The 24,535-nt window shown below is 40.3% G+C and overlaps 1 protein-coding gene across 1 annotated transcript in view; it reads left to right on the top strand.

The window, feature by feature from the left end:
* Positions 1-24,535, top strand: part of LOC126095361 (protein unc-13 homolog C) — a 657,358-nt gene that overhangs the window by 418,458 nt on the left and 214,365 nt on the right. Inside the window, exon 14 of the mRNA XM_049910168.1 lies at positions 14,880-14,999. Coding sequence (XP_049766125.1) covers positions 14,880-14,999 — 120 coding nt within the window. The remainder of the gene's footprint in view (positions 1-14,879; positions 15,000-24,535) is intronic.

Raw genomic sequence — 24,535 nt, 5'->3', positions numbered from 1 at the left:
TCCTTGTATGTTTGTTTGTTTCTGTGCCAAAGCCTTGTTAACTGTTTTTATATGAATGTCATTGCACTTTCTTGTGTTGTAAGTATGTAGATCCGAGTTGGATTGGAAATTGTTAATATTTCATTTTATATTAATTATGCTTTTCTGTATATAGAGGCATGGTAGGGGTAGAATAGTCAGCTGTTTAAATAATTGCTTTGAAGGAGTTAGCCTTGAACTGTTGGTAATTATTCTAACAGCTCGTTTTTGTAGAGTGAAGATGGTTTTGAGATTTTTCTTACTATGACCCCAGAGAGCTCTGCCACATTCCCTACTACATACAAAGCTAATAACGCATAAAGCAAAGCAAGCAGAGCTTAACTTATGTGAGAGATACAGGATATGGGATTTCCAGTCTAAATTTTCATCTATATGTACACCTAAGAATTTTGTGGTAGCAACTCTTACAATTTCTTTATTTTGTATTCTGAGATCTAGATCAGAGTGTGACTTTGCTTTCCTGTAATGGATATAATTAGTTTTAGAGATATTTGTGGTTAATTTGTTCACTTCAAACCAATTTTGCAAATATTCTATAACTCTGGTTGCAGATGTTGGCAATACCCGGTTTATGTCAGTTACTACAATGTTTGTGTCATCCGCAAACAGGGTTATATGAGTACCATTTACTGGAATCTTGATAATTTAGTGAGGTCACAAAAGATACTAGTATTTCACAGCTTATTATCAGTTATTTACTTACATTAGTGATTAATTTGTTATTAGCATGCACAGTATTTTCCCCCTTTCTAAATCTCTGTTGATTATTCAAAATACTGTTATATTTTGTTATCTGTTTTTTTTAATGGCTAACCTGAGGCATGGTCACCCAGTCCCAATTGCAGGTTGCTTATTGAATGTCTCCCAGTGGCAACAAAAGTTTGATTCTCAATATTTGATATAATTATTGACCAAATTTAAAAGTATTAAATGCTGACATAATTTAGAGGTTATAGCTTGAGGCAGCATAACTCATAAAGCTTAATTTACCCAGACATTATTCATCTTCAAGTTTTCGCGGCGCAAAGACTGCTCCATTAAGTTTCGGGAATGCAGCCGCATGAATTCTGCTTCTTCTTCTAATATTTCGGCTGTATACCTTTCAGCCATCTTCAGAGAGAGCCGTACGACTGACGCTCCAGCGCTCGCTCCATCCTTTTAAACTCGCGGACCGCGCCACTGCGCATGCGGCCACAGATAAACAAGGCGCCAGTGATGTTGATCGGCGGCAAAGACGTACAATATGCATGAGTTACGTCTGTGGCTGCGCAATCGATCCATGCTGGGAGGTCGATGTATTACTGGGAGCTGAACTGTAGCGACGTCTTTGTGAGTTCAATATTGAAAGTGCTGGATTCCATGATTTATCTAATGTGAAACCGCTGTCTCTATTAATTAGATTGTTCGTTAAGCGGATTTCAATGGCCTCTTTTACTACGGAGTCCCAGAAAGATGAAACAGAAGTCAGAATTTCGACATTTTCATATACCATAGAGTGACCAGAATCAATACAATGCTCTGCCACAGCCGATTTACTGGGTTGTAAGAGCCGAGTGTACCTGCGATGTTCCGTACACCTCTCTTGGACTGTACGATTCGTTTGTCCGATATATGAGAGGCCACATTCACATGGTATCTTGTAAACTCCAGGTTTGCGGAGTAGTAAGTCATCTTTAACGGAACCCAGGAGTGCAGCCGTCTTCGCCGGTGGACGAAAAATCACTTTTACTTTATGTTTAGTGAGGATCCGTCCTATTTTGGATGAAAGGCTTCCCACATACGGCAGGAAAGCCATGGATTTAAATGTTTCCTCGTCATCTTCTGCATTCCTTACGGACACCTTAGGTTTTATTTGTAGTGCCTTACGTATCTGTTGTGGAGAATACCCGTTGTCCTCAAAAACTCTCTTCAGATGTAAAAGTTCGTCTTTTAAACTACTTTCATCAGATATGACGTGTGCTCGGTGTACCAAAGTTCTTAGAACACTACTCGTCTGCGAAGGATGGTGACAACTATTTGCATGTAAATATAAGTCCGTATGGGTCGGTTTCCGATATACTGCATGACCCAAAGTGCCATCTTCTTTACGCCGAACCAAGACATCCAAAAATGGAAGACATCCCTCCTTTTCCACTTCCATTGTAAACTGAATTTGTCCATGGATGGAATTCAGATGGTCTAAAAAGTCCTGCAATTTGTCCTCGCCATGGGGCCACACTACGAAGGTATCATCAACATACCTCCAAAAAACTGTAGGCTTCAAACTAGCAGACTCCAGGGCCTTCTCCTCAAAGTCCTCCATAAATAAATTGGCCACCAAGGGTGACAAAGGACTACCCATGGCGACACCGTCAGTCTGTTCAAAAAAGTCGTTATTAAATAAAAAGTATGTGGAGGTCATCACATGACAACTATGATTGTGCCAATCACCTGGCGTCACTATTGAGGCCGCTTGTGGGAAAATGTGATCATCATATAAGGAACTCTGCAGATTTCATTGGCAAATTAAAATCTTTGAAACTGAACACCTCCGATCTATTAGTTAGTTTTGATGTAGTGTCGCTATTTACTAAGGTACCTCTCTCTGAATCTTTAGATCTCATTGGAAAAAGTTTTGATAAGGAGATTTTAGCTTTGTTTCACCATGTGATGACCTCCACATACTTTTTATTTAATAACGACTTTTTTGAACAGACTGACGGTGTCGCCATGGGTAGTCCTTTGTCACCCTTGGTGGCCAATTTATTTATGGAGGACTTTGAGGAGAAGGCCCTGGAGTCTGCTAGTTTGAAGCCTACAGTTTTTTGGAGGTATGTTGATGATACCTTCGTAGTGTGGCCCCATGGCGAGGACAAATTGCAGGACTTTTTAGACCATCTGAATTCCATCCATGGACAAATTCAGTTTACAGTGGAAGTGGAAAAGGAGGGATGTCTTCCATTTTTGGATGTCTTGGTTCGGCGTAAAGAAGATGGCACTTTGGGTCATGCAGTATATCGGAAACCGACCCATACGGACTTATATTTACATGCAAATAGTTGTCACCATCCTTCACAGACGAGTAGTGTTCTAAGAACTTTGGTACACCGAGCACACGTCATATCTGATGAAAGTAGTTTAAAAGACGAACTTTTACATCTGAAGAGAGTTTTTGAGGACAACGGGTATTCTCCACAACAGATACGTAAGGCACTACAAATAAAACCTAAGGTGTCCGTAAGGAATGCAGAAGATGACGAGGAAACATTTAAATCCATGGCTTTCCTGCCGTATGTGGGAAGCCTTTCATCCAAAATAGGACGGATCCTCACTAAACATAAAGTAAAAGTGATTTTTCGTCCACCGGCGAAGACGGCTGCACTCCTGGGTTCCGTTAAAGATGACTTACTACTCCGCAAACCTGGAGTTTACAAGATACCATGTGAATGTGGCCTCTCATATATCGGACAAACGAATCGTACAGTCCAAGAGAGGTGTACGGAACATCGCAGGTACACTCGGCTCTTACAACCCAGTAAATCGGCTGTGGCAGAGCATTGTATTGATTCTGGTCACTCTATGGTATATGAAAATGTCGAAATTCTGACTTCTGTTTCATCTTTCTGGGACTCCGTAGTAAAAGAGGCCATTGAAATCCGCTTAACGAACAATCTAATTAATAGAGACAGCGGTTTCACATTAGATAAATCATGGAATCCAGCACTTTCAATATTGAACTCACAAAGACGTCGCTACAGTTCAGCTCCCAGTAATACATCGACCTCCCAGCATGGATCGATTGCGCAGCCACAGACGTAACTCATGCATATTGTACGTCTTTGCCGCCGATCAACATCACTGGCGCCTTGTTTATCTGTGGCCGCATGCGCAGTGGCGCGGTCCGCGAGTTTAAAAGGATGGAGCGAGCGCTGGAGCGTCAGTCGTACGGCTCTCTCTGAAGATGGCTGAAAGGTATACAGCCGAAATATTAGAAGAAGAAGCAGAATTCATGCGGCTGCATTCCCGAAACTTAATGGAGCATTATTCATCTTGTATTTGAGAATGAGAGCACTTAGTGACTTGCAACAAACTTTACACATAATTTCAAACCTTTATAAAAAAAATTTCTCCCTGAGCCCCTCCCCCCCCCCCCCCCCCCCACCACCAAAAAGCATGTTTATTGGTTACTACATACTCGCTGTTCTTTCAGCTAAACTGCTGCATCAGGCATGACGTGTTCTTTACCACTGAAAATTTGTACACATTTTGCAGAGAGTATCCGCATTACCATTGAAAGTGTCTGCAAAATTGTCACATATTTTGAGGAGACATGACTTCATAAACATTGAAGTGTGTGAAAAACTTGCTTCTGCTTAAAACACAACACATATTACCCAAATTATACTCATTCAGTGTTTGATAATTTAAACTTAATTTCAAACTTTTTCCTATCTGTTTCTCACTTGCATGTTTAATGACAGATACTGAACACGCTTTCTCATTTGTGAAGTAATCAGAAGTTTGATGCTGTCTCATACATAGGAGTTTGATTTTTTTTAAACTGGGGGTTTACTGGTAATTTTCAGATTGCTTATGCAATGTTCATTCACATATTTAAGGAACATTAATAATATCAATATTGAGTGGAAATTTGCCATCCAATCATATTTGCCCATTTTGTAGACAGGTTGAACTTACATGTATTTCAGCCTGTCAGGAAAGGAGTCCTCATAAATTGATTTATTATGTCAAATAATGGAAACTCCAGGTAGGAATATCAACAATGTAGGAAAAGAAGTTCTGCTTACTATAAAGAAGACACATCAAGAGAAAAACACACACACACACACACACACACACACAAACAAGCATACCTCACACACATGACTGCCATCTCCAGCATCTTGGGCTGGAATGGAATATCACATGTGATGCAAGCAGCAGTCCGGAGAGGGCAGGGAAGGGGAAGGGGAAGGGGTAGTGGTGTACGGTGGGGAGAGAGACGAATGCTATCTTGTGGAATGTGCAGGGACTAGACTGCTAGCAGGTGCAGTGTCAGGATGTTGTGGAACAGGGCGGCAGGGGGGAAGGAACAAAAAAGGAGAGGAACTGGGAAAGATGGGTGTATGCATTGGCAGAGGGCAGCAAATAAACAGGGTAGGAGACGAGAATGGGAAGGGAATAATAGGACAGAGGGGATAGAAACTGCTGGGTCAAGGGTGTGGGTACAGTATGTTACTGTATGTTGAGGCAGGGTTAATTATGGGACTGGAACTGTATTTTGTAAGGATTATTTCTATCTTCTCAGTTCAGAACAGCTGGTGGTCGAGGAAAGGATCCAGATGGCTCTGGTAGTGAAGCAACCATTGAAATCGTGTGTTATATTCATCTGCACGTTGTGCCACAGGGTGGTCTACTTTGCTATTGGCTACAGTGGCCATTCAACCTGGTCGACAGCTGGCTGGTAGTCATACCAATATAAAAAGCTGTGCAATGACAGCAGCAGAGCTGCTAAATGACGTGGCTGCTTCCACATGTGGTGCAGCCCTTGATGGGGAAGGATAAACCTGTGACAGGACTGGAGTAGGAAGTGCTGTGTGGGTGGATTGGGCAAGTTTTGCACCTTGGTCTTCCACAGGGATAATGATCTTTGTGGTAAGGGGTGGGGATTGGGAGAGGCATGAGATGGACTATAATGTTGTGGAGGTTGGGTGGGTGACAGAACACCACTTTAGGAAGGGAAGTGTCTCAGGTAGTATGTCCCTGATTTCAGGGCATGATGTTATGTAATCAAACTTCTAGTGAAGGATGTGATTCAGTTGTTCCAGTCTGGGCTGGTACTGGGTGACAAAGGGACTCTCCTTTGTGGCTGGATTTTGGGGGTAGTGGGTGGTGGGAGGATTGGGGCTGTAAGGGTAAATGGCACAGGAGATCTTTTGCAGACTAGGTGCGGGGTTTAGTGCCTGCCTGTGAAGGCCTCAGTGAGACCCTCAGCATACTGAGCAAGGGAGTTTTGTCACTGCAGATGCGCCATTCCCAGGGAGACAGGCTACATGGGAGGGATTTTTTGGTGTGAAATGGATGATACTTGCCAAAATGTAGCTACTGTTGGTGGTTGGTGGGTTTAATGTGGACAGAGATGCAGAAGGAGCCATCAGAGAGGAGATGGTCAGCATCTAGGAAGGTGTCATGCAGGGTTGAGGAAGACCATGTGTAGCAGATGGGAGAGAAAGTGTTGAGGTTGTGAAGGAACAAAGATACGGTGTCTTGTCCCTGAGTCCATATCATGAAGATATCATTACTGAACCTGAACCAGACTAGTTGTTTGGTGTTTTTGGAGGCTAGGACAATCTACTCTAGATGGCCCATGAAAAGGTTGGCCTTGGAGGGTTCCCATGGCTGTGCCGTGGAATTGTTGATATACCTTCCCTTTAAATGAGAAATTAGTTGTGGGCTAGGTCAAAGTTAGTAAGATGTATGAGGAAAGAGGTAGTGGGTTTGAAGTCTGAAGGATGTTGGGAAAGGCAGTGTTCTGTAGTGGTAAGACTATGGGAATGAGGGATGTTGGTGTATAGGGATGTGGCATCACCAATGACGAGTAAGGATCCAGGAGGAAAAGGGTGAGGATGGTGGAAATGGATTCAGGGGAAATGTTCTGGGAAGGACGTAAGGCTTTAAGCAGGGATTGGAGTTAGTATTGGTCTTCTGGAATGAGATCAGTCTGGTAAAGTTTGTCTGCAGGTAGGAAGATTTATGTTGTGATATGTTTAGAGGTTGTATATGGCTGTTCTTCCTTCTTCTGAAAGGTTGGTGTTTTGGGGAAGGATGGTAGGCTACATTGGAGGTAAGGAATTCCTGGAAGGTGGTCAGTGGGTGGTTAGGTGGAAGGAGGAGAGGATCATGTTTGGATGGTGATATGAACTGGAAGAGGCAGGGTTCAGTGTTGGAATTGGGTGGTTTTGGTTAGGGGGATTGGCAGCAAAGAAGTGCTTTCATTGCAGGGATCAGAAGAAGGAGAGTTGGTCTTTGACACAGACAGGCACTATCCCTATGACATAATCTGCAGACAGATATTGCGTGCCATTTTCTTTCACAACCCCAATCCTCCCACGACTCCCAAAACTCAATCACAAAGCCACAATGATCATATCCCTGTGGAAGACCCAGGTGCAAAACCTGCCCAATCTACCACCCAGCACTTCCTATTCCAGTCATGTTACAGGTTTATCCTAGCCCATCAGGGACTGCACCACCTGTGAAAGCAGCCATGTTATTTACCAGCTCTTCTGCAATCATTGCACAGCTTTTTATATTGGTATGACTACCAACTAGCTATCCACCAGAATGAATGGCCAGTGCCAAACTGTGGCAAAGATAGACCACCCTCTGGCATAATGTGCAGCTGAATATAACACACTTGATTTCAATGGTTGCTTCACTACCAGAGGCATATGGACCCTTCCCTCTGCCACCAGCTTTTATGAACTGTGGAGATGGGAGTTATCCTTACAACACATTTCTGCCCTCCTTAATTATCCTGGCCTCAACATACAGTAACATACTGTCCCCACACCCTCCACCCAACAATTTCCACCCCCTCTGTCCTATCGTCCCCTCCCCTTTCTCATCTCCCACCGTGTTAATTTGCAGCTCTCTGCCAATGCATTCACCCATCTTTCACCACTCCTCTCCTTTATTGCTCCTTTTTCCTCCACCTCCATGCTCCACAACCTTTCGGCAATCTAGTCCTTGAACACTCCAGCAGTTCACATTCATCTCTCTCCCCACCTGTACACCACTATCCCTTCCTGTACCCCTTCCTCATCCCCTGCATATTGCTGCTCACATCCCACATGATGTTGCATTATGGCCCGAGATGCCTGAGTTGGTGATTGTGCGTGTGTGAGATGTGCTTGTGTGTGTGTGTGTGTGTGTGTGTGTATTTACTGATGATGGCTCTGGCTGAAACTCAACTCAGTGTGTCTTCTTTATGATAAGTAGCAATCTAGCTTTTACTACATTGTTGATTATTTGGCAGAGTTGGGGGTGCAGTGTTATGCCATCTTTCTTTCAGTACTTTTGTTAGAATTTTGTCCCAGCCCTCAGATCTAAGATTTTTTCTTATGGAATTTATAAACCTAGCCACTTCTTGACATATTACACAAGTAAATTAAAATTCTTCAGATCTGTGTTGCATTTTCTGCAGTTCATGTGAGGAGGAGCAAAGTTACCCATTTTATTTGAAATTGTAAAGTACCTGCTAAATTCTTCCCAAATCTGTCTGGAGTTTGTAACAGTATCCCCAACAGTTTCTAATTTAGGGTTAAAATGAGAAAGTTTTCAACACATTTTTCAGTCTTGACTATCTGCCAAACAGCATTTGATTTGTCTGTGGCATTTAGATGAATTTACTGTTTGCCGTTTGTTTTGCCTGTCCAACAACTCTGCCAGATATTTATTTGTATTTGTTTACATAAATGTGAACTTTACATTGTCATTTTTTTATTTTTGCCTTTTTGTGCAATTTTCGCTTTTTAATGTTAGAGATCTTGAAACCTTCAGCTATCTGTTGGTATGTTTCCCTATATTTGTCGCACACTATTGTGAAAGGGAAACACTCATGAATACTGAGACAAAAGCTTTGTAGTTAGTGCTTAGTGAACACTGGTTGCTGAATGACCAAGAAGTTTCATACACAATTTTAGGGGAAAAATAAATCGCCACTCTCCATAAAGATGACCGATTGAGTTGCAGACAGGTACAATGAAAAGACTGTTACATGTTATAGCTTTCAGCTAAATCCTTCTTCAGCATAGAAAAAACACACACACAGTCACACAAGCAGGTGCACCTCATGCACATGTGACTGCTACAATCGGCAGCTCTAACTGGAATGTAACTTTCGTGTGAATAGCCGTTTGGAGTGGGGACAGGGAATGGGGAGGGAAAGCAGTGTATGGATGGGGTGGGAGAGGGGAGAAGTGTGCTCTCTGGTGATGGGTGCTGGGGCTAGATGGTGGCCTGGCAAGACTGTTGTGCAGAGTCAGGAGGTGCGCTGGGGGAGGGGGGAGGAGCAATGGAAAAGGAGAAGAGCAGGGAATGGGAGATGATAGGTGGGTGCATTGGCAGAGGGCAGCACACAATGAGGGTGAGGGGATGTGAGATTGGAGGAGGTGATAAGAGGAGGATGGAAACTATTATATGGAAGGTGTTGGGGCAGTAAGTTACGGGAGGTTGAGGCCAGGATAATTTCAAGAGCAGAGAATGTGTTGTAAGGATAACTCTCATCTGCACAATACAGAAAAGCTAGTGGTGGATGGGAGGATCCAGATGGCCCAAGTTATGAAGCAGCCAGTGAAATCAAGCATGATATGTTTCACTACGTGTTGTGCCATAGGGTGATCTATTTTGCTCATGGCAGTAGTTTGATGGTGGCCGTTCGTTGTGGTGGACAGCTGGTTGGTAGTCGTACCAATATAAAAAGCTGTGAAATGGTTACAGCAGAGTTGGTAATGACAGGGCTACTTTCACAGGTTGCCCATCCTTTGATGTGATGATATAAGCCTGTGACAGGATGGGAACAGAAGTGCTGGATGGGTGAACTGGGCAGGTCTCGTACTTGGGTCTTCCACAGAATATGATCGCTGTGGCAAAGGGTTGGAATTGGAAATGTCATAGGGATGGACTAGGAAGTTAGAATTACATATTAATACCTTCAGCTGCTGGCGGGCTTAGTTATATATCAGTGGGGACAGGTGAAAATATGTGCCCTGACCGGGACTCGAACGTGGGATCTCCTGCTTACATGGCAGATGCTCTATCCATCTGAGCCACTGAGGGCACAGAGGAACACTGTCTCACGCACACCTCTCACAAGACCCACATTCTCACCTTATATGTCCACACTCTACATTCATAGTGTCCTTACCTAACACACTCATTACTCGTGGAAGACATTCTTACCAAGTCCTGTAAGAGTTCGGGTAATACGTGTGCATCTGCAGAGAAGAGGAAGGTCATGGCTGGTATTTCCAGAACTATATACTTCTATGGATATGGTGTCTGTTCTTTCAGACATGTCCGAAAGAACACACACTATATCCATACAAGGACTAGGAAGTTGTCGAGTTTGGGTGAATGGTGGAACACTACTTTAGGTGGGGTGGAAAGGCTCTTAGGTGGGATTCCCCTCATTTAGGGCATGATAATAGATAATGAAAGTCCTGGTGAAGGATTTAGTTCAGTTGTTCCAATTTGGGTTTGAGACGTCCACCGTACTGGGAAGGGGGTTCGTGTCACTGCAGGTATGCAGTGCACAGGTGGCCAGATTGTATGGGAGGGATGGCAGCTGTCGAAATCGAGGTATTGTTGATAGTTTGGACAGAGGTGTGGGTGGAGCCACCAGACAGGAGGAAGTCAACGTCCAGGAAGGAGGCGCACTGAGTTGAGGAGAACCAGGTGAAGCAGATGGGAGAGAATGTGTTGAAGGTGTGAAGGAATGAGGTTAGGGTAACCTTGTCCTTTTTCCCCCACACATTACATCCCGATGCTGTGTGTCGCAGTCTTGCCAGGCTGCCACCGAGCTTTTGCATGCCCCTCTAGACAGCACTATTCTCTTCCCCGACCAAAACCCAGCTACCCCCTCCCTTCTCCACCCCACTGCAGGTTGCTGTTCATATGACAGTCACGTTCCGGTTGGAGCAGCCAGTGGTAGCAGTCATGTGCGCGTGAGGTGTGCTTGCTTGCATGGATGTGTGTGTGTGTGTGTGTTTTCTTTGTTGTAGAAGGTATGGCCAAAAGCTATAATGTGTAACAGTATTTTTGTTGTTCCTGTCTGCAACTCAACGGGTCACCTTTATTGTGAGTAGCAATATACCCCTTTCCTAATAATATTGATATCTGGAGTTTCCATTGCGAGAAGTTTCAATCGTTTTCAGTACAAATCTACTTACATTTTGTTGATTGAATTTCATGTCTCTTATAACTATATAGCTTTAATATAAATTTGGCAGTTTGATATAAGGCCATTTGTAGGTAACAAGTCCTTCACAGAAATGGAAAATCTATCATCAACGAAGTGAAAACAAATAATACCTTTTTATACAACTTTTCTTTCAGAAACCTATTCAGAAAAGTTTTAAATTCATTTATAAATGCATATGTGATTGAATAGCTGGGAATGTGTTGTATGCCAATAATTAGTATTTATATTGCAAAAGTTCTATGCAGCACCTTTCAAGTTATAGTTCATCATTCAAGTAATTAAAATTTTGTCGAAGTTCAAAGCTTGGTAACTGTTCTACTAGAATCTATGGTTCTCCAAACCCATTTTTTCTACAACAGCTCCCTGGAGAATTGTATCCTGTAAATGAATTTAACAAGTCAGTATTGCCACTTTTAAGCCAGTGTTCTTTTAAGCATACAACTTTTACAGAATTTGTGTTCTCTAGAATTACTTCAGTACATATAGCTTGTTCGTCATTTCAACTGATGGGCCACTTATGTTTAGGTGCTTTATGAAGATATTTTTGTGTACTAAATCAAGCAGAGAATCATTCAATAACAACATGTCTGATACCTGTGTGGGTCCTCATTTCTACATTGCATTCCTGCTTCGTTTTGTTACTTTTAGGCAGATTTCTTGGCAATTGGTTCATCTCATTAGTTCCCCTCTGGAGGAGCACCTAACACAGTAACAGATGTATTTCTGCTTTAGCTAACAAGATATATCAGCTTGAGAACCCTGCTTGTAGAGATAGCACTCATTTTACTCATATACTGAGATGCATAACATGCCATGTGAAACAGTTAGTTTGATAATTGCTTATGTCTAATAACTTAACGTATACAAATTTTGCTCATCCACATTTCAATTTCAAATTACTTAGTCCAATTTGTTTATTATTTCTTGTTGCTGAAGATTAAATGGCTACAATAGAAATGTGGAGGTACTGAAGTGCATTAAGGATAATTGAAATTTAAGGTAAAATTTAACTATAAGTAGAGTTTTGTTGACAGGAGACATCCTGAAGCATCAAGGTATAGTCAATTTGGTAATGAAGAGAAGTGTGTAGGGTAAATATTATAGAAATAGACCAAGGCTTGGCTACAGTAAACTGATTCAGGTGCATGTAGGTGGCAGTAGTTATGCAGAGAGAAAGAGGCTTGCACAGACGAGTGTAGAGAGCTGTTTCAAACTTGTCTACAGGCTGAAAACCACAGTAATGACAAGTTTTTATGGACAACAAATCTCATACCATGTAGCTGCAATCTAACAAGATTTGTAGGTCATAGCTCTAATAGTACGGAAGTTAAATTATTAATAACTCTTCACAAATGTTGCTATGTTTCACTCAGGGCATGTGTGATTATTCTCCAAAAGAGTTTCTCACCAAAAAAGCATTGTACTCAGTGTGAAAGATCAGCAGTTGTTTAACCTGGCAAATTCAGATGATTTAAAAGTCATATGAAAATCTGCATCACAACACAATACAATACAGTATTTTGTTGTATTATTTGCAGTATGTGTATTTCATTTGTCTACTGAAATTATTGAGTATCGTGATGGTAATGATGATCTCACATGTTAAAGCAAACTAGATGATTTTGCTCCCAATATTCATAATTTGTTTTGGATAAATAAGACAATATTAGATTAGATGTATTAGAAGTACTTTTCGTTCCATGTAGATTCTCAAGGATGTACAACAGATCATAAAAACAGGAAACATAATACAGATTTACAATAAATATTATGTACTAATGTACTTAAAAAGATTCTATGTGAAATAGTCCTCACGAATGTGGACTAAATTTTTAAAAAATTGGAAAAATATATTAATTTTAAAAGGTAACAACAAATTTGTCATAAAACATGCAAATTTATATAATACACTGAGGTACAGCTGATAATTCTTTGGCTATTACAGTTACATACACATCATCAAACAGAAAAATCTGTTTACAATGCTTATTTACATTAGCCACAGCACAGCACTGAAGATGTGTAAAAGTCAGTTTTTATATAATACATTGTTTGGTATTATTAATAATATACACACATCACAGGAGAAGAACTTACCCACCAAAAAAACTTTTTGGCTCCTCTTAAATTGAACTTTATCACTAGCTAAACATTTTATGGTAGTGAAGAAGTTATTGGAACTATGCGTTCCTGAATGATGGACACATTTCTGGAGCAAACTGAGTGACTTTAAACATTTACATAGATTATTCGTATTTCTAGTATTAATTCTGTAAACTGACATGATGGTTTGAATAATTATTTATGAAAAATTTCATTGATTAAGAAACATATTGGAAAGCAGTAGCTAGAATCCCCAATTCCTTGAACTGGCTTCTCCAGGACATTCTTGAGTTGACACAACAAATAATTCATATTACATATTTTTGGACTCTGAAAACCTTACTTTGGCATGATGAGTAGCTCCAAAAAATAATTCCATAAGACATTATGAAATGAATGTAAGTGAAGTATGCTGATTCTTTTATTATTATAGCATCTACAGTATGACAATTATTGAACTATATATATAAAAAAAAAGTAAATGAATTACAAACTATGGCATGCACACACTTTATCCAACTTGTAAACGTCACTACAGATATTCGGATTTAGGTTATGACATATTCAATATGCCTTCCATCATTGGCAATGATGTGGTGCAGACAAGTAGCAAAATTATGCATGGCCCACTAAAGTGCTGGTACGTCAGTGCTATCGATGACCTGCTGAATGGCTGTTTTCAGCTCAGCTATGCTTTTGTGGTTATTGCTGTACACCTTGCCTGTAATATAGTCCCACAAAAAGGAATTGCATGTGTTGAGATCCAGAGAATATGGTGGCCAATGAGCCCCATGCCTTTGTGTATGCCAGGGTGTCAAACCCTCTCCTTCTTCGATGGGGTCGAGCTCTGTCTTGCACGAACCACATCCTGTTGAAATCAAGGCCACTCTGATAATGGGAATGAAATCATCACCCAAAACCTTCATCTAACATTCAGCAGTCATCATGCCATCAAGCAATATTGCACTGATTATTCCACGACTGGACATTGCACACCACACAGTCACGAGTTGAGGATGAACAGACTTTTTGATCACAAAATGCGGACTCTCAGTCCCTCAAATGCACAAATTTTACTTATTAACAAACCCATCCAAAGCAAAGTGGGGTTCATCTCCAAACCAACCCATGCACATGCATACCAGTTCCCATCATGCCCCGCGACCAGCCACACAGTTTGAGCATCCTAACGCAAACTGTTCAGAAGTTACAATGATTTTATTTCATGCAGCTCAAGAATTATCACAATATATGTCTGACAAACAAGTTTTGTTTTTCAAATTTTAGACACAAAGTATTGGCTAGAAAACATTTCTTAATGTCCACAACAATTTTATAAAACGGTCTTTCCCAAAATTTCTTTTATTTGCTATTATAGCAATATTTGTATCATCTGCAACCTAAATAAATTTTACATCTGGTAATGATACTGGTGAAAGGTTACTGAGATATACAAGATAAAATAAGGATTGTAAGATGGAACCTTGTGGAATAACTGATATAATTTGGTTCTAGTTAGATGATGCCTGATAGGTGAATATTGGACTTTTTCGTATCAAAGAGAAGTAATTTGAACCATTTTGGAGCATTTACTGTTACACCAAAGTACTCTAATTTACTTCTAAGGTGTTGTGATTTGCACAGTCAGATGCCTTTGACAATTCATGAAGAAGAACCTTCCTTAAATCACAAAATGTTTCTCACAAGCTTGCATATTATAGTTAAATCTGAACTTGATTTATTTAATGTAAATGCATTTTCTTTAACATAACAGGTCCGAACACTTTCTGGGGAAATGGATGTGTGGTACAACCTCGAGAAGCGCACTGACAAGTCTGCTGTGTCCGGTGCGATTCGCTTACATATAAGTGTTGAAATTAAGGGTGAAGAAAAGGTAAGCTATTTTACATAATTCAGTTATTCTTGAAGAATATGCCAACAATTCCATGCTGTTTGTTGTACAAGTTGTAGCACTGAAATTTGTTTAATAAAAACACATTCAAGGATGTTGCAGTAGCAATTTTATATGTATCAAATGTATTATTTTTTATCATTACTTGTGAAGGTACTTACCGTGATCCAAGAAATAAATATTAGCAAGTGGAAACAGATATTAATCTTCCTTATTCTCAAGCATCTACTGTTTGACAGTGGCTCATGATGAATATGAAAATCAGTTTTAAATTTCCATCTGTGGTCAGACGAGGATCACTTTCATGTATTCATTCACCTTATAATTCAAATGTTGTTCATGGGACTATCATTTCTTCTTTTATCCCAAGACATGGCTTGTGAGTCACTGATTTGAAAAATATGAATAGTTGTGGGCACCAGAATTTTATGCAGGTTACTGTTAAATACTCATTTTGAACCACAAGTGATTGTAGTTTTGTGGTCACTAAATAGAGAAAGCAATGCAAGGCTCTTTGAAGCCACCAATGGATTTGATTTTTGTATTTATTTATTTAACTTTTACACTTCATAGGAACATACTTTTCCAATTTGCTTGATATAGTTATTTTGCTCATAGTTGCACTGCCATATTACCTGTAATGTTTCCGAGCTTGCTCAGAGACTGTTACACTCTACTAGAGACTAATGAAAAAATACATTTAAAATAGCATCTTGACATGGATATAAAAAACCATTTTGACTGAAGATGTGGAGCAGTGGAAAACACTGAACATGTGTTCAGGAGAACAATGATTTGACTCCTTGTCCGTCCATCCAAGTATAGGTTTTCCCTGATTCTCCTGATTCACTTACAGCAAATAACATAGTTTTTCCTTTGAAAATGGTATTCCTTATTTAACTTTCTTCCCCAATCCGAGTTTTTGCTCCATCTCCAGTGATCTCATCATTAACATGATATCGAATCCGAATTTTCTTCCTGTTTCAAATTTAGTTTTCTTGGTTCTGAAGCTTTATCAGAGTATGCAGTGTTTTGAGAATTTCCGTGTAAATTCTAGAACCACTCGCTCTTCGACCATCTCGAACACACGATATTTTAAATATAAGTGTGAGAGAGCCTATCTACTGTGTGTTGCATGTGTGCAGGTCCGAAGTGTGTAGTAAGAAGACTGTAGACACAGCGGTCGAATGGCACTGACAAGTGTTTGGAAAAAAAGGAAAACAGTTGAAATATTGTTAAATGGATGTTCATCTTGGACTTGGAAATGATAAGATGTGTATTCATATTCAGGATGAGAATGGACCTGGTTTTTTGAGCCAACTTTCTCTTGTGTGTAAATGAACTCTGTTTCTAACCTTTGGATATGCAAAGGGACTTACTTGACAGTGTTTGTTTATTTGGAGAATGAGATTTGTAAAAGTTTTGATGTTTGAATATACTTCTTTAAGTGAAGCAAAAGAAACTGCGTACATGTGCTTATTTTTTTATAAGTAGAGAAAGAGTCTTCAGAAATTCCTGTTCCTAGCAAATATACTTTGGAGAAGAAGAGAAAAGGAGGTTGCAGCAGCAAGCTAACCAGCAAGGAAAGTCGGTGGACAATCTCAAGTAAGTTGCATCGTTAAAGACGTGGGAATTTACACACATACTTCATCACTTTAAGTCATCCAAAGCATTAGAACTTGGCGACCTGTGTGGAAGGACAGAAGAAAACAGGAATTTTGAGACGAGATAAGAATATGTTATGTGTTGCCATAGCACCCAAGTATAACAAGATGAGGAAATCATTACAAGAATCAGGATAAAGCCCACCAATCAAATGAAAAAAAAAAAAAAGTGAATGCAACAAAGGGAAAGACATAATAAAGTCATAACGTTAAAAGAATGGAGAGAAGATCTCAATGTATTAGACTAAGAAGAGATACGTTGTGAACAATTTGACTAAGAAGATCTGGTGTGGGGAGTATACAGCACTCACATGTATCATGAGGACGCAGATGGGGAGACCAGCCTACATTCGACTCCGCCAGCACCAGCTTCTGTTCACCAGTGCTGACCTGCCGCCACATCCACCCACCTACACAGCGAGAATTCTACGCCGGGTGAGCATGAAATAAAAAATTTATTATTCTAGTAAGAAGTGTTACAAATACTGTGGGGTGAACTTTTACTGTGTAATTGGTATAATCGAAATTAGTGTTAAATGCTCACAACAGCGAAAGTCTATAGAAGCATGGACAGTATACAACAAGTTGGAGAGACATCAGAACCAGCCATGGCTATGAGAATTACCAAAGAAGGGCCTGACTAGCCTGAGTTAGTAAATCTAATCAAAGCTCAGAATGTTAAGTTAGACTGAGTAAATGCTCAATTAAATAAAGCTTTAAATGCTTAGAGTCTGCAGTTAAATGCTAAATTAGATGCTCAGAGTACAACTTTAAATGCTAAATTGGATGTTCAGAATGAAACTTTAGGATTGTTAAGTGCCAAGGTAGATTCACAAAGTAAAGAATTTAGTAATCTATGTGAAGGCATGGGAGATTTGAAGACTGAATTCGATGCTTTGAATACCAAAGTAGAGAATTTTAAGATAGATTTAAAGAATGAATTGACTAGTTCCCTGCACATTCATGTAAACCAACTCTTCACTGATCTTAGTAACAAGCAGAATGATACTTTCCGATGTTTAGCAAAAAAGTTAGAATTTGATATTGAGGAAAAATGTAATATGGTCGAAACCAAAATTAATGAAAAGTTGGGATCATTTGCAAATGTACGTAATGTTAAGTTTAATGCTGTAAAGCAGGGATTGAATACTTTAAAAGAGAGCATCAAAAAGCAAGATAAGTTAGTGCAATAATCCAATCGCAAATTATAGGTGCCAGTACACTAGCTGTCAGTACACAAGTAGATAAGGTAGGTCAGAGTTTCAAAGAGAATATATCCAACTTTGATATTATAAATCTATGTAGTTTGGAGGAACCATTTGAACAAATAAGTGATCAAAAGAATGACATCTGGGAATCTGTCGCCTATGGCTCTTCCGAACTTACCGATACCAGGAAGGGCGTAGATGAACTCTGGAAAGAATTCAAGCTTATTCAAGACAAAGTAGAAAAAAGAGTATCTTCACCTGTTGTGTTTAGGAAAGTGGTGACTGATTTGCAGTGGGGAGACTTTCTAAAGAAGTTTAAAGAGAAATACTGGTCTGCCAGTGCACAAGAAAAGTTTATACCAGATCCATGGGATCTGGGTGGAGTCATTTGTCCCCCAGGGACGTTAACATTCTGAGTTAATGGGAAGAGTGATGACCATCAGTTCCTGATTTGTTTTCGGTGTTTCATCTGTAATAATTTTCCAGCACCGAATTCCCTCAAAGTCTTAAACTATTCTATCATCCCCCACTTAGAGGTACTGGAAAAAACCATACCAGCAAGAATTTGTGATTACATCATCCAAGATTGCTCCTGGTAAGAGATTTCATTGTTCCAGTCGGTTAGACTACTAACAACCCCTAACTCCGTATATAATCTCTTATGGAACTAAAAAAGCATCTTCATAAGTGCTTCTGGTACTACTCTTATGTACCCTGCAAGATCACACAGGGGGTAGGAATTTGCACTGTGCATTCGTACCTACCTGTCCCCAATCTGGACTTGTCCCAACTTTGCTCAGCTGCAGCATGAGGTGGAAATTAGCACGCATATTGTCTCCGATCTCCGTCATTTGACATAGCCTTGGGACAAGATATATTAGGTGCACCTGGTCAGCTCTTATCTCCCTTGGTTTTGACTGCCGTGGTCTCCACGTATACTTAAGTTATATTTTTGCTTGGAATGATCTTGGTATGTAATCTTTTCACCAGTTTCTGTGCAAACCTGTGTGTAGAGGTCTGGGCGAAACCAGCGGCATCAATTTTGTATATCATGATGATATGTGGTGACATTACGATGACCTCAACAGTGGTTTTTGTGAAGGCTGCCTGGTGATCCCTTTCTCTGTCAAGTAATTTCTGAAGTCATGGGAATACTATTCTCACACTGAACGTAATATAGTCATGGCAGCTTTTGCCCTTTTGTGCTATGTGAGTTTTCTATCCTTGCTGAGCTGGCGTTAGGACACCTGTGTTATTCTTTGACAGATGTACTGCCATAATCAGTCCACAGTTCCAGCTTATACTAACAAAGAGATAGAGGGGCTGGCCAGTACTTACCTCAGCTCAGTACAGCTGATAGATACACAAAAAACAGAACCGAAAATTTACGTTCCTAGCTTTCGGAACAAATGTTCCTTCATCAGGGAGGAGAGAGGGGAAAGAAAGGGAAGAGGGAAAGTGGATTCAGCTACTCACAGGGTTGTGAGTAACTGAATCCACTTTCGCTCTTCCCTTTCTTTCCCCTCTCTCCTCCCTGATGAAGGAACATTTGTTCCGAAAGCTAGGAACGTAAATTTTCGGTTCTGTTTTTTGTGTATCTATCAGCTGTACTGAGCTGGAGAGCTGCATCAAACCAGTCTCAGGACTGAAGACCACAACAACAACAACTTCATTGTGTGCACAAGGACATTGTTGTCAATTTTCATCGCACACATTGCTGCACTACAGTGTTTTTAAGTATGTGGTCGCACTGTATTGCTGTATGTAACCCTTGCCTTGGCATTTTGTTGCAGTATTCACCTGCAACTATTCAGATATATGAGGGTGAATAAAATATAAATGGGACGTTATTTTAAAAAAAAAAAATCATTTATTCAAGGACACAAGGCAGTTACAGTTTATTTTTTCCACATAGTTTCCCAGTTTATAAATACATTTTTTTCAGAAAGAAGGAAGATTTTATCATTGCGGCATCCTATAATGAAGCTGATTGCTTTAGGAGCCAGTTGTGCGCAAAACTCTCCATGCCCTCATCATCTTCATATCAGTGCCCACCAAGAGTTTCTTTAAGCTACCCGAACAAAGGGAAACCTCAGGGCGATAGGTTCAGGCTGTAAGGTGAATGATCAAGTTGAGTCCAGAGCATTTCCTGTAGTTAGGATACCTTTCCAATATGGGTCCAGCCATTGTCACCTTGGAGGATGACCTGTTGGGTCAGTTGGTCTCGTCTTTTGTAATGATATGTCTCCCTCACTTCCTTCAATAGCCCACAGTAGTATACAACATTGATTGTGCACTGTTCATGCAAAAAATCAGCAAGCAGACTGCCCCCCCTCCCTCTGCCTCCCTCCTAGGTCGAAAAAAATGGTTGAAAGAACCTTCCGAGGTGACAGTCGAGTCTTGGCTTGCCTTCACTAGGGCTCCATCCCCTTTCCTCCACCACTCCTTACTGGCTTGTTTAGATTCTAGTGAGTAGTGGTGGACCTATGTTTCATTACAGGTTATGATCTGACCCAAAAGTGCATCACCTTCTTTTGCAAACCTTACTGTAAGCCTCTGACAGACCCCCAAACATCTCAACTTTTCATTTCCTGTCAAAAGACGACTGACCCATCTGAAACACACTTTGTGGAAATATAGGTCATTTGTGATGATCACTTGACAGCTCCCATAAGTTATTCCTAACTTTTCTGCAATTTCTGACACTCTTGCCCATCGATCACCTTCAAGAATGTCTCCAACTGCACAAATGTTGTCCTCTGAATGCTGATCCAAGGACGGTGATCATGTTACCGGTTTTCCACATCTTCCCACCATTCCTTGAATTCTTTATGCTGCACAAATGTATGCCCTTGATAATATTTGATGATCAAACTGTGCAGTAGAGATGGGCCAAACGGTTATTCTGGAGTAACCGTTATCACAGTTCCAGTTATTCTTTGATAACCGTTATCGTTAACCGTTATTAATAACTGCCAAGTTATTTTTCGCTAGCGAATACCGATAACTCCGACAGTTAAATAACGACATAGTTGGAATCCATCAGTTTAGTTATCAGTATAACTGCGAGTAGTGTGAAATAGCAGGAATGTCGTATGAATCGTGTCATAACCTTAGCTTATTAACTCCGGGTACATTTTAGTTGATGTTAGAACGATTATTAGTGTTTCATATTATATGTTTGTAGGTTATCGGTCGCTATTAGAAATATTATCTTCGCAGCTGCGACAGAAAGTACGCGGAACTTCGCCAAAGCACTGTTTAAGTAAAATGTTAACAACGTGCATTTTTAAGTATGAAGTAATATGTAAACTGAGTACTGTAGGTTAAATTCGAAGCTTAATTTCTTGTGCTGCTCACATAACAGAATAAAGTGTACAGCCTTATAATACAACAAAAAATATACGTAATGTGACAGATTCGTTTACTCCTGTGCTGTAAAAGCTACTCCTATTGGGGAAAGTGTGAGTACGCTAATCCAAGTTTTATGTCAGATTTGCAAACTGCTTGATTTCTCCAGCGACAGCATGTTTATAACATATGAAGACATGCAGATCGAAAGATTGACAGTGTTACATTTCTGGGACTACAACTCGATAATAAATACAGTTGGGAAGTGCATACCACATTTTTTCATTCTGTTATTTCATAAAGGAGCATATTCTGTGGGAACTTATCAAACGTAGCAAAAGTTTTTTGCATGTAAAAGCGTGTAATAAAAATCGTTTGTGGTATCAATTCAAGAACATCATGTAGGAACCTGTTCAAGGAACTTTGTATTCTAACCACTGCTTCCTAATATATTTATTCCTTTATGAAATTTGTTACAAGTATTTCCAACCAATAGCTTAATACATAATATCAGTACTAGAAATGGGAACAGCAATCTACATAAAGACCTAAAATTACTTACCTTGGTCCAAAAGGGGTCCAATATTCAGGAACATGCATTTTCAATAAACTGCCAGCAAGTCAGCAACCATTAAAAACTTGGTTTCAGATAAGGCATGGTTTACAGTGTGTTTGAAAGACTATTTGATACAGAAGTGTCTGATTCCACCCGTCATCAATATGCCGGAAATGGCTATTTTAAGTGTGTCTATGACGTCACTACATACACATGGCAACAAACACGAAGATACATATAAATAATACAATAACATTTCCCACCAAAAATACAATCAAACCAATGGGACAACTGCGGGAAGTTGGGGGTTTTAGGGTGAGGACAAGCTAGTAAAAAAAACACACCATGATCCCAAAACACAAAATGAAGAACAAAAAGAAAAAAAAAATTACAGCATTCTGCTACACCAACAAAAATCTGCAGGAATCGGACACTTCCCTTGAACAATATCGGTCAACTATAGGTGACCATACCAAAACACCAATACCCACAACTAAAAGTACGAAAATTGGAATCAGACATTTCCCTTGACCTATATAGGTCAACCTCAGATGACGATACTAAAACATCAACACACACAACTATGAAAATGGGAATCAGTCATTTCCGGTGACCTATATAGGTCCACCACAGCTACTGATGCCAAAAAACCAACACCTACAACTGCGAAAAATAAAACCACAATCCCAAAAGTCCACAAATCAATCATCCCTACATAAATTAAATCACATTCAATACATCATAAATACACAAAACATCACAGCTAGAAAAAAAAAAAAATTTTAATTACCACCAGCAAATTCCGGCACTGCAACCTAGATCGACAGCCCCCCCCCCCCACACACACACACACACACACAAACCAACTCGTAAACACCGTGCCGTAATGACATTCACACACCACAACACCTTTACGTCGAAGCAGACGGGTGGAATCAGACGCTTCCATCGACCCCTTCTTCTACTCTGTAGATGAATATCGTAACAGAGACTGATAGACCAGCTTAGGTAAAAATTCTGCTATATTTCAGTTTTGACAGCACTTGGTTGCAACAGTGAAGATCGGGTATTCTGTGTACGATAAATTTATTAAAAGTACGTAACTGTGTTTTATTCTGTCAGTGTACCAATTCTGTAAATATTAGCAGTTACTGTGATATATTCACATATTTTGACAATCTCCTGACAAATGATGAGGATAATAATTATTATATTCCACTGTATTATGTTATACTTTCTGACATGTTATTTGTCATTCGCGATGGCCAGCGGCTATTTCCGTAGCAGTACGAAAATATTTGTTCGCTCCAGTTACTATCCTCTCTGGAAATATCACCTGGAACTACGACCTTTAACTGGAGTCACCGAGTCAGGAACGTCTAGACACACAGTTATTCCGTTACCAGCTTCCAGGTTATCTGTGGTGGTACCCCGATAACTACCAGAGAACTAGAACTACGAGCCAATAACGATAACTGCCAGAGGAGAATACCGGTCTCTGACAGTTATTTCCATAGTCGCTCGAATTCCTAAGTAACTTTCCTTCTACTACCCGTCCAAGCTAAATTAACACGTAAGGCGGTGGCTTAAGGGAACGACCGTACTTGTTAATGCCTGTACTGCAGCTCCTATCAGCCACGGCTCGGACATTAACTTTATTTAATTGTTTATGCTAAAAGTAACGAAGGCCCACGAAATAGTACACAGTTCTTATCAACAGATGGCGCGCAGTCTCACAGTTATTCCCATGGTCTATAGAACGCCTTCCAAATGCGCAGTACGATCTTCGGTCAACAGATGGCGCGAGGCACTGTTGACAGTAAACAGTTATTGAAATAACTGCCAGAATCAGAGGAACGGTTATCGCAGTAACCGTTACTTCTCAGTAACCGGTTATTTCTATCAGTTACGTTAGTTTGATCATCAAATATTATCAAGGGCATACATTTGTGCAGCATAAAGAATTCAAGGAATGGTGGGAAGATGTGGAAAACCGGTAACATGATCACCGTCCTTGGATCAGCATTTAGAGGACAACATTTGTGCAGTTGGAGACATTCTTGAAGGTGATCGATGGGCAAGAGTGTCAGAAATTGCAGAAAAGTTAGGAATAACTTATGGGAGCTGTATGGGAGCTGAATGGGTCCAGCCATTGTCACCTTGGAGGATGACCTGTTGGGTCAGTTGGTCTCGTCTTTTGTAATGATATGTCTCCCTCACTTCCTTCAATAGCCCACAGTAGTATACAACATTGATTGTGCACTGTTCATGCAAAAAATCAGCAAGCAGACTGCCCCCCCTCCCTCTGCCTCCCTCCTAGGTCGAAAAAAATGGTTGAAAGAACCTTCCGAGGTGACAGTCGAGTCTTGGCTTGCCTTCACTAGGGCTCCATCCCCTTTCCTCCACCACTCCTTACTGGCTTGTTTAGATTCTAGTGAGTAGTGGTGGACCTATGTTTCATTACAGGTTATGATCTGACCCAAAAGTGCATCACCTTCTTTTGCAAACCTTACTGTAAGCCTCTGACAGACCCCCAAACATCTCAACTTTTCATTTCCTGTCAAAAGACGACTGACCCATCTGAAACACACTTTGTGGAAATATAGGTCATTTGTGATGATCACTTGACAGCTCCCGTAAGTTATTCCTAACTTTTCTGCAATTTCTGACACTCTTGCCCATCGATCACCTTCAAGAATGTCTCCAACTGCACAAATGTTGTCCTCTGAATGCTGATCC

Source organism: Schistocerca cancellata, chromosome 8 (assembly GCF_023864275.1).
Source record: "Schistocerca cancellata isolate TAMUIC-IGC-003103 chromosome 8, iqSchCanc2.1, whole genome shotgun sequence".
NCBI lineage: Eukaryota > Metazoa > Arthropoda > Insecta > Orthoptera > Acrididae > Schistocerca > Schistocerca cancellata.
The sequence above is the reverse complement of the archived record's forward strand: the minus strand, read 5'-3'. Positions and strand labels throughout refer to the sequence as shown.